The sequence below is a fragment of the Papaver somniferum genome, chromosome 3 (assembly GCF_003573695.1).
Source record: "Papaver somniferum cultivar HN1 chromosome 3, ASM357369v1, whole genome shotgun sequence".
In the NCBI taxonomy this organism is placed as follows: domain Eukaryota; kingdom Viridiplantae; phylum Streptophyta; class Magnoliopsida; order Ranunculales; family Papaveraceae; genus Papaver; species Papaver somniferum.
The window spans coordinates 37128415-37143827 of NC_039360.1; the positions used below are offsets into that span (position 1 = coordinate 37128415).

The following is a 15413-nucleotide window of genomic DNA, read 5'->3' on the forward strand; positions in this document are numbered from 1 at the left end:
GATTTTGAACAGTTACAACTATACCCTTAAAGGGTGAAAATATCTCAACACCATTCATGAAACACTGTACACTATTCCTACCCTGCATACCTAAATGTATTTATACCTATGCACAACTCTTGAGCATATGCACTACACTGCACAAAGATAAGTAACCTGACCATGAGACTAATATTTCAATACTCCCCCTCAAGCGGGTGAGTAGATATCTAGCATACCAAGCTTGTCAATGAAAGAGTTGAATGGTAGACTTGGAACTCCTTTTGTCAAGATGTCTACAATCTGATTTTCAGTTCTTACAAAAGGAGTGCTGATGACTCCTTCATCCAATTTCTCTTTGATGAAATGTCTGTCCACTTTTACATGCTTGGTTCTGTCATGTTGGACTGGATTGTGAGCAATGCTGATGGCAGCCTTGTTGTCGCAGTGCAACTTCATTGGACCTTTAGGTTTGAAACCAAATTCTGTCAATAATATTCTTAACCATAATAACTCACATATCCCATGAGCCATAGCCCTAAACTCTGCTTCTGCACTAGATCTGGCTACTGCTTGTTTCTTGCTGCGCCAAGTTACTAGGTTTCCCCGCACAAATGAACAATATCCGGAGGTAGACCTACGATCAATCACTGAGCCTGCCCAATCTGCATCTATGTATGCTTCAACCTCTGCGTGGTTATTCTGAGAAAATAGCAACCCTTTTGATGGTGCATACTTTAGGTAGCGAAGTATTCGATACACTGCGTCCATATGTGTCTCTCGTGGAGCATACATAAACTGACTGATAACACTCACAGAGTATGCAATATCAGGACGAGTGTGAGAAAGGTAAATCAGTCTTCCCACTAACCTTTGATATCTTTCTTTGTTCACCGAAACGTCGTTGGTGTCTTCTCCCAGCTTTTGATTTGGTTCAATTGGTGTGTCAATAGGCCTGCATCCCAACATTCATGTTTCAGCTAGAAGGTCTAGGACATATTTTCTTTGAGAAATGTAGATACCTTTTTCTGATCTTGCCACTTTAATTCCTAGGAAGTAGCACAACTCTCCTAGGTTCTTTATCTCAAATTCTTTGGCTAAGTAAGATTTTACTTTCCCCATTTCTTCCACATCATCACTTGTCATTATGATGTCATCCACATACACAATAACCATGGTGAATTTTCCATTTTTTGAGCGTTTGAGGAACAAGGTATGATCTGCCTGACTTTGCCGAAATCCGTATCTCCGCATACTTTGGGTAAACCTTCCAAACCATGCCCTTGGAGACTGCTTCAATCCATATAAGGATTTCTTCAACTTGCATATTTTTCCTTTATTATCGGCAGTTTGAAATCCAGGAGGAATGTCCATGTATACTATCTCTTCCAAATCGCCATTAAGAAAAGCATTTTTCACATCGAATTGTTGAAGTGGCCAATCCTTGTTTGCTGCCAAAGATAATAAGACACGAATAGTGTTCATCTTAGCAACATGAGCGAAGGTTTCTTGATAGTCAATTCCATAAGTCTGAGTATAGCCCTTGGCAACTAATCTTGCTTTGTACATTTCAATGGTTCCATCAGACTTATACTTTACGGTGAATACCCACTTGCAACTAATCTTTCTTTTCTTCTACCAGAGCTCGCTTCCATTTAGGATCAGCAAGAGCATCTTCAATCCTTGTAGGAATTGTAACAGAAGACAACTTATTTACAAACGCAGCATAAGAGGGTGACAGACGATGAGTAGACACAAAGTTAGTATTGAATGATCTGTAGGATACCCATATCGAGTTGGAGGTTTACGTATACGATTAGGGTATATATCTTCCTCAACATTAGTGGACTCATCCGCTACGTCAGCATCTCTGACATTTGTTGACTCATCAGCTGAGATATCATCTTCATTAACTCTATAGGTTGTCTCGGTAGGAACTTTAGGAGGTTCTGATTCTGCTACATGAGGAGTTGTCTCAGCAGGAGTTTTAGGAGGTTCTGATTCTGCTACCTGAGGAGCCATGTCTCTTCGTCTGTAAACCTGAATTGGCGGGGTAACAACCTGGGGTTGAGGAGGTTGAGGAATAACACTTTCCTTAGGTACTGAATCAGGAAGATCAAACCAAGGATGATCTTCGCAAAATGTTCTATGCTCCCCTTGAAGAGAAGCCGTTGAATACTCTGACAAGTATGCTTGATCTTCACAAAAGGTTACATCCATGGATACATAGATCTTTGCCGTGGGAGAGTGACAACACTTGTAACCTTTTTGTGTAGCTGAATAACCCAACAAAACACACTTGAGAGCTCTTGGATCCAATTTACTCCTATCTTGTTTATGGACATGCACATAGCAAACGCACCCAAAAACCTTTGTAGGAGCAAAATCATGTGGTTGCCGTGAAGTGCTTGACGAAAGAACATCACATGATGTTTGAAAATTCAGAACCCGGGAAGGCATTAGGTTAATCAGCCGTGTTGCGGTAATGACAACGTCACCCCAAAATCTTTTCGGCGTATTCATTCAGAACAACAAGCACCTAGTGACTTCTAATAAGTGACGATTTTTCCGCTCAGCAACTCCATTTTGCTGTGGGGTATCAGTACAGGAAGTTTGGTTTCCATGTTCCAAGAAGTAAGAGGAGAGACCTTGATTTAGATATTCACCACCTCTATCAGATCTTAACACCTGAATTTTTCTGTCAAACTGGGTAAGAACAAACTTGTGAAAGTTTTTAAAGACGGCATGAACATCGCTCTTATCTTTCAATAACTGAACCCAAGAAACCCGAGAATAATCATCAATAAAGGTAACAAACCAACGAAAACCACCACTAGTAGTGATACGTGAACGACCCCAAACATCACTATGTACAATAACAAAAGGAGATGGACTTCTATGCTTAACGTATAAGGAACACGATGATGCTTAGCTAGTTCACAAGCTTCACAATGAAATGTAGATATATCAACTTCTGAAAACAGCTTAGGGAACAACTTCTGTAAATACCCGAAGGAAGGATGCCCTAATCGTTTATGCCACAACCACATGTGTTCTTCAGAACTAGACATACTTGTTGATTTGTAGGCCCTTAAATTGTCATTTTCCTTCGCTTCCTGCAATTCTAAGTAATATAGACCCCCTCTCTCTTTGCCTAAGCCAAGTGTTGCTCCAGTGAGAACGTCCTGGAAAACACAATGTGTCTCATAAAAGGTAACCTTGCACTTCAAAGCTTTGGTTATCTGACTGATTAAAAGAAGGCTGCAAGAAAGATTCGGAACATGTAAGACTGTAGAAAGAGACATGGAACTAGTTATCGGAACACGTCCTTCACCAGAGACCATAATTGGAGATCCATCACCCGTCAGAATACATGGTTTACTAGGATTAGGGTTATAGGTGGAGAAGAGGTTGGACTCGGTAGACATGTGATCAGTTGCTCCACTGTCAACAACCCAAGAATCTTTAGATTTATCACTCCTGGAGTTCAATGCACTACCAATATTACCTGATTGAGTCACTGAAGTAGATCCACCAAAATTTTCCTTGGATGATTGCATTCTAGCATAGTCCTTTATCAACTGTTCCAGCTGAACTTGAGATGGGTGAGGGGAAACACTAGGTTGTGATGATGATGAAGCCTGAAACTCTTCTTCATCAGTTGTGTGGTACGATCTTGAACCACCACTGTGACCTCCTCTTCTTCCTCCAAAAAGATTACCCTCTCTTCTATTACCATTGTTGTTACAACAATCACAAGCAGATGAAGTAGCACTGTTCAAAACAGAACGTTCTTGAGATATCGGAGATATCAGAGCTACGATCTTCAGAAATAGTTCTGATACTGCTTTGACACTCATACTATTGCTATGAGAAAAGTCTAGATGAGCTAAACTCCTAGAAAGAAACAAACTACTATTCTCAGAAGTACTAGCCATAGATCTACTTTTAACTCAACAAACAAAGACAAATTTCAGGAAAAACAACTTACAAACAACCAAGGTTCTTCAAGAACAGCAGTTCGCAGCCCTTTTTGAAACAACTTCAGGATCCGACTTCAAGACCTTTAATTACAAATCGAAGCAACAGTAGATCAAGTAGTTTTCAGCTTCTTTGAAACAGCTTCAGGATCTAACTTCAGGATCTTTAATCACAGATCGAAGCAACAGTAGATCAAGCTAATAAAGGAACTAGGATAGGTTTTCTCTTCTTTCTCTCTTGAGCTCTGGTACCATGTGGAAATCAAGAGAGAGTGAATGGAAGAGTGTCCCCCACTCAGAGGTAAGACCTCACTTATATATAGATTTTGAACAGTTACAACTATACTCTTAAAGGGTGAAAATATCTCAACACTATTCAGGAAACACTGTACACTATTCCTACCCTGCATACCTAAATGTATTTATACCTATGCACAACTCTTGAGCCTATGCACTACACTGCACAAAGATAAGTAACCTGACCATGAGACTAATATTTCAACACGAACTCCCGATTTGCCAGATGGTTGTTGGATTTCAGTCATTTGTTTGGAATCTTCACCTATTTCTCCGGACTGTACAGTTCTCGCCATTAATCAAATGCTCTTGAACACTGGTATCTTGATGATAATGAGGGGTGATATTGATTGGAGCGCCAGGCCATTTCCTTGTACTAATGTGGAGAAGAAGCTCATGCCATTACATGGTACTGCTCCAATATTCTTCAAAAATGGTTTCTATTGCGTAGATTGTGATGGAACTTTAGGGGCTCTTCACCTGAAAAAAGATGGTAGCTGGAGTGTTCTCGCCAAACCCAAGAAAATATTCAACAATGATATGCATCCAAAATTGCTGGTGGTGTGTGGAGGAGATCTTTTATTAATCAAACTAGGACATCTCGGCACGGCAGTCAGGATATATAGATTGGATTCATCTGAAATGGAATGGGTTAAAGTTGAAAGTCTGGGAAAGCATATGTTGTTCATCAGTGAGACCTCATGTATGTCGGCAGTCGCTCCGAATACCCAGATGGAGAACATAATCTATTTCCCACGAACATACCTGAATGGAGGTGGGATTTTGTCATATTCACTTGCAACAGGTAGCTATCACTCTTCTTTTACAGAGAATTGTCAAGATTCTCTTAAGAACAGTTTTCATGAGACAAAAGGGTGGCTTTCGAACTGCACCTGGATTCAGCCAAATTGGTGCAAGTCTACAGAACAAGAGCTTGACTGGCTCAATCCCCTTCGTTGATACAGTGCTAGCCAGAAGATTTAGCTGTAACTCTGCTGTATTTTTGTTTAAGTTTGGTCAAATGTAAGTATATTTTGTTTAGCTTCTTGTGTCATGTATAGACAAAATATTTAGCGGGAAAGTGTGATTTCACGGACCTTCAAGGAAGACCCCTCATATCCAGTTATGCCCAACCCGCCTATCATGTTCTGTGGATGGAGCAACACACACGTTAAACATTCATTTGTTCACACAACTATTTTATAACATATTTAGAAACAACAAAATAGTTGCAACTTGTAACTATACCTTGAGGTAGTTGTGGAATCAAATAGGATATTCTCCCCATGCCTGTCGCCAAGGCCCAACCATAGACCAAACAGCAGCATTGTGAGCATGAGCAACTCGAGCTTTAAACCAAGCAGTTGGCTCCGAAAATATTGTCAAGAATCATTTGTGGAAGATTGGAGGGAACAATGGCAAAATTTTGGTCTTCAACATCTCACCCTCTGAGACCTCGCCTTGACACATTGGTCATATATCCGTTTAATCACGGGATTTGTTTTCTGCCTATCAAATTTCCCATGGGCAGTATGGATATCTTGCAATATATGTCGTAAACCGCGGGTGTGGAAACCCACTCTATGATACCACAGTCCTCGGTCGGGTGGGATCACAGCGAAGGTGCGGTTGTAAAGCTTCCTCCGACGGCTCTCTGGATATTTTGCTAAAGACGGTTGATCACTGACACAAACTCCATCATGCATGCGTGCATCTTTTCTTAGATCATCTTTCGGCTTGCAGAGAAATGGGCGTTCAATCACGACCAATAAAAAGTACCTGAATATGAAACTAATTTAACATTATAAATGACCAGAAGGACGGATACAAGTAAATAGAGAAACAACTTATGGCAGTCCTCCCCGCAGATCTTGACAGACGCTATCTGGCTTTTTAATTAACAGTGCGACTGTTAGTTCAAACCAATACACTCATGGGGAAAATATGTTCAAATCAACTACAGCAGAAGAACAAATTATAGCGAAATGATTTACCTTCTTGGGTTTCTGAAGAGATGATAGGATTTCAGCTGCATCTCCTATTCCCGATATTGTCGAAAGGTCTGAAGCTGAGAACATATCAATGTTATGAGGGTCAGTGTTCATTTCATTTTCATACATTGGTAGACTGACAGAAAGAGCTGGTTGGATTGGCATTACGATTCCCAGAGGCATCATCCGTTTCAGAGAACTAAACTCAGTTGAGATATTGATTGTTCTCGCTTTTGGCTGGCCCGGATGGAAGCACAACCTGATCAGATGGTCTATCAAACTAGCAAACTGCAAAATTTATACTACTCCTGGAGACTTTGTGTGCTTCTTGTATGATGCGAGCAGCAGCCTCACGCCTTGCAGGAACATGAGACTTTGAAACTTCTACCATTGTCCATAAAAGCTTGTTGTGGGAAATCTTCCAGAACAGAGGTGATGATATCTTTAACAATCTGAACAGTTTCTTCGTTCTGATGACAAATTCTAGGAACCAACTGAGGTAGCACTGCTAACCACTGGTATCTTGGCAAATCCTTTAGGCAACCTCGCATGACCTGATACATATATTACATGTAACATCATCATCATTCGATCTGTAGTTAGAAGGAACTAGTACTTAGTTTCTATCAAAAGGTGAAATACATACCCCTAGATGGACGAGTTTAATTTGTTTATTGGATGACAAGCCTTCTCTGTAATACTTGCTTCCAAAGTCAAACCACAAAGTTAGCAGCCTGGGAACTGCTTGATATAGGTTTCTATGGCCCCAACGAAGCCCTTTTGCATACAAAAGTAGGACATCCTTAAGGTAACCAATGTTTTTCCACATCTTTTGAACCCACAGTAGCAGCAGTAGTCGATCATACAACCCTGGACCTTGGTTCAATGTTTACTTCCTGCCATATTCTTGCATCAACAAGCAATTCATTGTAATATTTAGCCATATAAAAGTATCCTTTTTCCCATCTTGGCTGCAGTTCTCTCACTTTAGTATAGAGACGTATCACATCTTCCTTCTGCTTTTGTCCAGTACAGAGAATCCATCTAGAACATAAAAGGAAGGTTCAGCAACATCTCTATTTTCATTTGAAGCTTGTGTAACAGCGATGGAAGAGGGGTTCAGCGAGACAGGTGATGGAGTAGTAAGTGATGCAACAAGATCCTAGGAAACCCACAGGAAATTTGAGGAGAACCCGTTGCAGTTCTGCGATGGCACCACCTGACCTTCTAGTATTCCACAAAACTTTAGCCTTTTGCATGTGAGCCTTGGCTGCCCCAGACGACTGGGCTTCTAGAATTGCTCTATTGGCTATCTCACTATGACCAGAAGAATGACAGAACTTTGCATATTGAAGCCAACAGTTTCCAACATGAGCATCAAGATCACTGGCACTGAAAACCAGCCTCCGGAATGCCAGGAGCGGCTCCCTTGTCCATAGAGAAGGCTACGTGAAATGAGCCATATCGGTCAGCCACAAACTTTCGTTTGTGGAATCCCCCAAGAAGAGTTAGAATGGCAGTTCCCGCCCCTTGGGCGGCACCAAATAAATGACTATCAGAATCGGGGTTTTGAGCATCCGATTTTCCCAGTTATGTATTACTTTCTTGAATCTTCGATCATCCAGATGGAAAGATTTCTCCAAGAACGAATCATTAACAAGAAGTCTACGGAAGTCTTCCAGTTCACTTAGCATGTGCAGCATTACCACAAAGGGGTATGCTCGAATGTAAGAAGCCATTCCAGCAGCAGCAAGAGGAGCGAGTAAAGCTTGTTTAGAAAAAGCAATTTTCTCTGCAACTGAGAACTGGTCTTTCTTCAACATTGCCTACAGTTGGCAACATCCATGTCAAAGCAAGTATTACTCTCGAAACTGCTACAGTGTAGACCTTCCTCATCAGCCCCAGATATGTACTCATCCATTAGGTCCCACCTTCCAAGCCACCAAGCTGCTTGCTCACCTTGCATGCACCAGGTCTTCTTATACTTGGGGACCCTAGAGATTAAACCGTCTACATGAGTTACCATGGCCTGAAGCTGACACATATTTAGTAAGCAGTTGAGTACATCAGAATGCCTCTGGATGGAAGTGGGCTCTAGATGCAGAGACTGCTCACAAGAAGTTAAGATTTCTGCCCAGTTCCCTGCCTTTTTGTTTAGTAGGAGTTGGTTATCCAAGCTTAACGATTTCCTTAAATGCGCCAACCCAGAGAGACCATCAGGCTCATTCAAGCTACTGTATATCTCCATCAGAATAGAGACATCCTCATCCTCAAAGATGCCACTTATCTGAGCTGCTGGGTTGAAGGATCCTGATTTTTCCAGGACATAAGTTTCATAGTACAGAAGAGCCCGTGCACAAGCCTTGCATCGGAAAGAATCCTCGGCCAGGGTAACCTTTGGGATAGCAGCCAACAGCTCAGAAACATTACGGCACTTTATTAAGAGCTCATTATGACCTTCTGAAGGAGGATCTTTATTTTTCCCAGTTGACTTACATCATCCACCCACTGACCTATATTATCAAGAAGGGTGAAGACTGCCTGAATACAGACCTCACTTTGCCATCCCATGACTCCATTAACTGTGGCCTCGCTGTTCTCTGCTGCTGCAACATTGATGACAGAAAGTATCTCTTCTGTTATGCCAAGCCAAGCCTCAGCAGTGGAGTGGCATCGAGCATTCAAGACTAAATATGGAAGCAAATACATTGCTGTTTGCATGTCATGACATACTATACCCCGACAAGCATTGAAAATACTTGCTCTTAAACCGGTTGCATGTACTGTAGCTTCCTAATCCAAAAAAAAATATCCACCCCCTGAATGACACTGAAGACTGGTAAAGAGGGACTACAGTCGTAGAATCAGCCACATTTGGAAATTGAAATCTTGAGGTCAAGCATATAGCAATTATTTCTTTAACATAGTTCGAGAAACAGATCCATAATCTCTTTCCCCTTTTGTTTGCATGTCAACATTTCTTTACCCTTCCGTGACTGTGTTGTCTGAGCTCCAGTATTATCATCAAGTGATGCTTGGCAACCTGCAATTTTCAGCAACTCTTGTATGGCCATCTTGGACAACGGTATTAGGAGCAGCTCTAAAAGCCCTTGTCAGATCAATTCAAATATAAGGTCATCATCTGAGCATTCAATTTTGAGATGTTCACATGTGATTCCCTTCACTGTGGCAGGATCCATGGCCCCAAGTGCTCCAAAACAATCCGCACAGACTAATTTCAGTTGTTGTCCTACAGTAGTCCTCGACTGTTCTGTGCATCCTCTAAGTTATCAAGGAACTTAACACATCCAAATCTGAGATAGCTTCTCCAGAGATCAGAGTTGTAACATCCTCTCGCCGAAAGTTCAGTAATTTTCTCAATTCACGAGCAACCATATACCTCACATTCAAGCTCTCATGGTTTAGACCATCAACTACATCTCGTAGTTCATCCTATAAAGTCATTGATCCCCGTGCTTCTTGTATAACTTTTTTTTACTTCAGCTAATTCAGGAATGCTGGGTAGCAAAGGGAGCTCTCGAATATGCTGTTTTAAGAGAACCTTGTTTTCAACCACGAGTTCTTCCCAGATCTCAACAACTTTATTCAGAAGAAAAGAAGTATGTTCTTGACACTGCTCCAAAAATGGCATAAGAGCAGCAAAGGTTTGTGAAATCACATACTTAGTACTTGATGGGGTGACTTTCATCCAGTTTGATGAAAAAATGTAATACAGAGAGACCCTCACTTTAGAGGGTTTCTTTATCAACAGCATGCATAAGAAGCACCATGATGTTAGGCACATGGGTGGAAAGATGAGTTTCAGGGCTTGTTTTCAACCCATCAACTCAATAGAATTTCTATAAGATTCAGGGCTTGTTTCTGCAAGGATAGATCCTCAGCATGAAGCATTTTCCGGTCAATACTGTTAAGAAGACCGAAAAAATGGTTCCTAAGAAATCCAGAGCCGTTCAAGACTCTTGCCACTTCTTGTATCACATTGCAGGGGACCCTTGTTAGCCTGCATGCAAAAACAAAGCTAAAAGGGTGAACATCCTTTCACTACAACAGTATGATTGTGCTTATACACCATAATATAAATCACAGAAATTTGGAGCAACATATAGTGTTTAGTAATTTCGGAAAGATCGAACTCCTCAAACAATTAAGTCTATTCGAACAAAATCTAAGTTCAATGGGATGATCAAAGAAATCGGGAACAATTATGGTAGAGAAGGATTCTCAAAAACACCATTTTCTGCAAATACACAACTTTGAGCTTTAATGACAGGGAAGACTTTTGGGAGCACAATTTTTACGCATAACAAGCACAACATAGAAAAACCGAGACAGAAATTTAAACTTTACAGAAAGGATAAAATAACTTTATAACGATGGACTGATGAAAATGACTGGAGATTAGTTTTCTAAATTTACCTATCAGTGGTCTCATTCGAGTCTCCATCGCCCTGAAAGCACATAAGTTCATCGAGCAATGCTGTTAGTGCAGCTCCAAAAATATCCTGGTTGTTAGATCCAGTCTATACGTGATAAAACTGCAAAGCAGAATAGCAGATAGTAGCTGTTGTCTATCACCTTGAAGAAGCGCAAAAGCAAGTATGACAAATGCTATTGAAGTTATGGTCAGCGCAATCCTCCATACTTTGCCCGTCGGCAGGAGTATAACCTTAGGATATTGCTCAAACTGATGCACATCTCTTTTGTCACACTTAGGACACCCGAATCCATGGCTGAGAGTATCTGTAGTTTGATCATTTTTGTTATCGTGAATTAAGAAAGCTTGCGCGTCGGGGCACCATTGGCATACAAAGACCCATAAAGGCATGCCAAGTATCCAAGAGCAAACGGAACAATTCTGTTAACATTGCTGCACTTCTCTTTCCCCAAGATCCTGCTAACCGAGCAACACCAAATTTCAAAATATATTTGGAGGCAGCAAATTAAATTTATAATCTTAGACACAGAAAATAAAACCCAGTTACTAAGAAGGCAAGACCAATGGTATTGCCCATGTCTGGTGTTGAATTTTGAAAGAGAGGAAAATGGACCCAGGTGGAAAGATTCCATCTATACAATGCATCTCGGAGAAGACGAACAACCTCCAAAGATGATCCATAGGGACTGCATGATTTTGTGCTAGAGAATCAACTTCAAGCAACTTCTGCCTGTATATAGGTAAGGTATGCCTAAACAGCACGTCAAATACGTGTCCGACTTGATAAAACGATGGAGGCCCTTTTCAAACTTGAAACAGGTATAAAGCTCGGATTTAGCAATAGACAAACACTAGCATTTGCGAACACAACACAGTGACGGGATCCCACTGAAAAAAAAATATAAATCGCTTATATAACACAGTAGGCTTAAGGCTCTCCAGGTCTCCATCCTTATTCAGATGCAGGGAATCTAGAGGAAGCAGAGATCTATACTATTTCGTTTGCACTTGATTTTACTTAAGAACGATACTAGATACGTAATTTTGTGCTCTAAGTATTGGAAGTTAGGACATCATCTCCAAGTTGCTACTAACTATGGTCCATGAAAGTAAATTTCTGAGAAACATTCCAGTTTATCCGTTAACTGTTATGGATCTTATCCTTGCAGCAATAATGTGTAAATTAAGAAAAACAGTTGAGCACGTGCAAAGTTAAGGCAGATCAATTATCCCCTTCTTGGGAGAGGAAAAAAATATCGAGGAAAGTAGCAGCAAAAGGTCCACCTAGTGCAATCACATCCCTATTAGCAACTGTAGTTTCCAAATTGCAGGTGCAAAAAGCATAATAAGTTATAAATCAAATTCACTTACTCCAGTCTTCTAAGCATATGCGGTAGTTCGCCAAGACCAGCGCACAATACAATCATTGGTATCGAAATAACAGCTTCAACTTTAACCTCTTCGGCTTCATCACAGAGAGCCAAACACGGGATTTCAAGAATACTTTCAGGCTTTAATGCAAAAACCGATCTTGGAGAGAACTTGAACAGATAGGCCTTTTGTCTTCCATTTAGGATCAGCTTCAGTCATTGCGAGTAAATGTGTCCATGGAAGCATTAACACCACACTGAGATCTGCATTAACATCCATAGTTCTGAAAAGGATATTCTCCTGGGAAAGGGACCCTGCACAGAAATTGGAAGGTTGACACCATCCGCAATAATAACAGAACAAGATGAAGACAACAAATCAAGACTATACAGCAATCGAGTCTTAGCATACATTCCTAACTCTATAAACGTATGTACCTATCAGGTGTTATTCCTTTACTTTCTCTTTAAGGTTTATGGACCTGAAGAGAAACTCTTAATTCAACAGAGTCTTACTTACTAATGTATCTACTGTTTGTAACTTGTAAGCAGATGCACCTTCTTGCGCGATATTGTTTCTCTAGCATTTGTTTTTATCTCAGAAAGAGAAAAGTGATATCTTAAGCCATTAGATAAAGGTACAAGCGAGATTTTGGTGTTTACATGTATCACTAATACTTGATGCAGGGACGGAAAAGAGAGTAAAATATTAGGTTTGTAATCTTACTTTGCGAAAGTAATATGCTATGTACTGCTTCCAAACAGGTGGCCAAGTCAAATTCAATTGAACGGCTCCGTTTTGCCTGCAAGATATCATTTTTAAATTACTGAAACACATGGGAAATTTGAAATGTTCTAGATTATAAACTTTAATATGTACCTGCTCAGATATCCAAGGCATGCAGTCACACGCTTCACGAAAGATGGTAAGCGCCAGACATGTTTTTGGGTAGTTACAAAAGATGATGCACAGCATGCTAAGTGCAGTCACTGCAATTTCGGGTGTTAACATGGATTCGTTAATCCCACTTGGTTTTAGGAATCCGACAAATGAAAGAAGTGAATCTCGCATAGAATCCACATGTTCGTTGTCCTGCTCGTGCTTCATTGTACAATCAAGCCCAACACGAGCATTAATGTTAGATAGCAATGTTTCATCCTATACTTTTTGGCGCTTATTCTGTAGAATATCTAAGTTCTGAACCGGTCTCTTGTTTATTTTGTCGCTTCCAGGTGAGATACCAATATCTCTATTCTCCGCATTTATTGTTAATAGCATCATAATTTTGAAATGGAATTAGCAAAAAGCACCAGAAGAAAATACCTGAATGTTGGATGTTCTTTCTCATTGTGACCTCATGTCGACAAGATCGAGAGAATAAGATTTTCCATCGGAACAATTTCAACATCACTTACAGTTGTTAGGACACGTGCAAAGTCGAAACATGCCTATCATAAAATGTAAGCTATCAGAGATGAGCAATTAAGTTGGTTAATAGATAGTAGACCGTGTGTCCTACTTTAGTTTAACATGCTACTCAGTGTACTCACCATATGTAAAGCAGCATCTCCATAGCACAAACGAGTACATGCCACGGAGACATACAGAGTTCCTTCCATTTACTGATAATCTTAAGGGTCCAAGTGGCAAACGGCTGCCACCTCTGGTTGTCTGTGAGATCAATCAAGATATCTGTGGGTCTGAAACATGCTGGAAGATCACCAAAAGGGGATGGACAACTGGATATTCCAACAAATGACTTGTGAAAGCACTTCAAGTATACTACAGCAGACATTGTTATAGTGGAGCTATCTGCGAATATTGATGCTACGTATAGGAGATCTGTAAACAAGGAATCAGGGGCTTGTTATGAAGCTTTGATCAGTGAAACTTCTGAACTACAGAAAAATATCATTACAAGAATTTGAAGAAAAACTGCTTAAAGTGTTCAAATAGTTTTCCCTTAAAGGAAGAAACACAATCGCTTTAGCAATACATACTAGAATTTGTGCACATGCTGCACACATTCGAGATTAATTATAGTCTCCAAATCAAATATTCAAATAAATGCATTACGTAAATCACCAGGGATCTACGGGTTTCTTTAAACTATTCAGGGGAGACTTTTGATGTGAAACATCTGCACAGTTGAGACATGCCACTTATAGCACGCTTGGTATGCGCAAATGAAGCTCGTCAAAATGAATCACAAGGTACTTACATCAAACAGTGGAAATCAATCCAAAATTCATTTCCTAGAAAAATCAATCACATACGAAAGTCTAATTGCTCTAGTAGATTCAACTACTTTAACCAGACGTGCTATAAGTGAACTTCCACTGATTTGATTCATATAAGATAAAGTCTACAACAACAACGCATACCTTCAAGGTTTCAATTAACAACATGGCATCCAAGAAAAACTGGCAATTGTTCATTTGTTCTACATCCTCACATTTTTGCGTACTCAACATAGATTGAATTCCATCCCTATTTTTATTTTTGTTTTCCAGCTAAAGATTTTGATCTACTTTATCCCTAAATCTATGAACTAAACCTGAATTACAATTAATCTTGGAATAAATCCATACAAATTTAAATACCTAAATCAAGGCACAAAAAAAGAATGAGAAAAAGATCAAACCTTTCTTGAAGAAATGCCAAGGAAAAAGTAACATCAAGATGAAATTGTGTTAAATAAGTTTGAACATCAAATACAAATGAAGCTCCAGGTATACCCCCTTCTTCCGGATAGCCTTTGAAGAAAAAGTAACATCAAGAAGAAAAACGATTTTTCGGGGACCATCATTTTTTTTTTGGCCACCATGGTTTACTTAGCCCATCCACCCCATAGTTATAAGGGATGTCCTAAAGTCGTAAAATAACTTAATTACCCTTTAAATAAATAAATATATTACTTTTTCAATTTTTTAGAAATATAATAATTTTTTTATAATTTTTTTTTATTTGGTTCCGCTAGGAGAAAATAAATAAAAAGTAGTCAAACTATATGAACAACAAAGTTCGGTTAGGGAAAAAAAATTCCGAGCTAACCGAACTAAACGGAGAATAATTCTGTTAAGAATTTTCTTTTGCGAACTAACCGAACTAAACATATGGGTTTACAGAGAAGAGTTCGGCACCAAATATTTTTTTTGCGAACTAACCGAACTAAACATATGGGTTTACAGAGAAGAGTTCGGTTAAGGAAATTTTTTTTGCGAACTAACCAAACTCTACATTTGGTATTCTATACAAAAGTTTGGTTACAAAAAAAAAATGTATTAGTCGAAGTGTTCTTCATGTTCAGAAAGTTCGGTTACCAATTTTTAAAATTTC

General features: G+C 39.7%; 2 protein-coding genes and 1 pseudogene across 2 annotated transcripts; 1 reads left to right on the top strand and 2 right to left on the bottom strand.

Annotated features, from left to right (window-relative positions):
* Positions 1 to 4589: 4589 nt before the first annotated feature.
* LOC113359306 lies at positions 4590 to 5216 on the top strand. The gene has a single exon (XM_026602964.1). It carries the CDS (start codon positions 4590 to 4592, stop codon positions 5214 to 5216), a length of 627 nt encoding a protein of 208 aa, XP_026458749.1.
* Positions 5217 to 5397: 181 nt separating this feature from the next.
* LOC113359307 lies at positions 5398 to 14817 on the bottom strand (annotated as a pseudogene).
* Positions 11397 to 13390, bottom strand: LOC113355882 (serine/threonine-protein kinase ATR-like). The gene is made up of 4 exons (XM_026598856.1): positions 12954 to 13390; positions 12801 to 12876; positions 12075 to 12388; positions 11397 to 11591 (listed from the first exon to the last, which is right to left on the bottom strand). The coding sequence occupies exons 1-3, from the start codon at positions 13179 to 13181 to the stop codon at positions 12210 to 12212; spliced, it is 483 nt and encodes a 160-aa protein (XP_026454641.1). The 5' UTR covers positions 13182 to 13390; the 3' UTR covers positions 11397 to 11591; positions 12075 to 12209.
* Positions 14818 to 15413: the final 596 nt, after the last annotated feature.

Coding starts and splice junctions, on each gene's coding strand:
- LOC113359306 (XM_026602964.1), top strand. CDS start 4,590: ATGAGGGGTGATATTGATTGGAGCGCCAGGCCATTTCCTTGTACTAAT.
- LOC113355882 (XM_026598856.1), bottom strand. CDS start 13,181: ATGAAGCACGAGCAGGACAACGAACATGTGGATTCTATGCGAGATTCA. Junction 12,877..12,953: donor TGCCTTGGATATCTGAGCAG/GTACATATTAAA, acceptor GATATCTTGCAG/GCAAAACGGAGCCGTTCAAT. Junction 12,389..12,800: donor TAGCATATTACTTTCGCAAA/GTAAGATTACAA, acceptor ATTTCTGTGCAG/GGTCCCTTTCCCAGGAGAAT.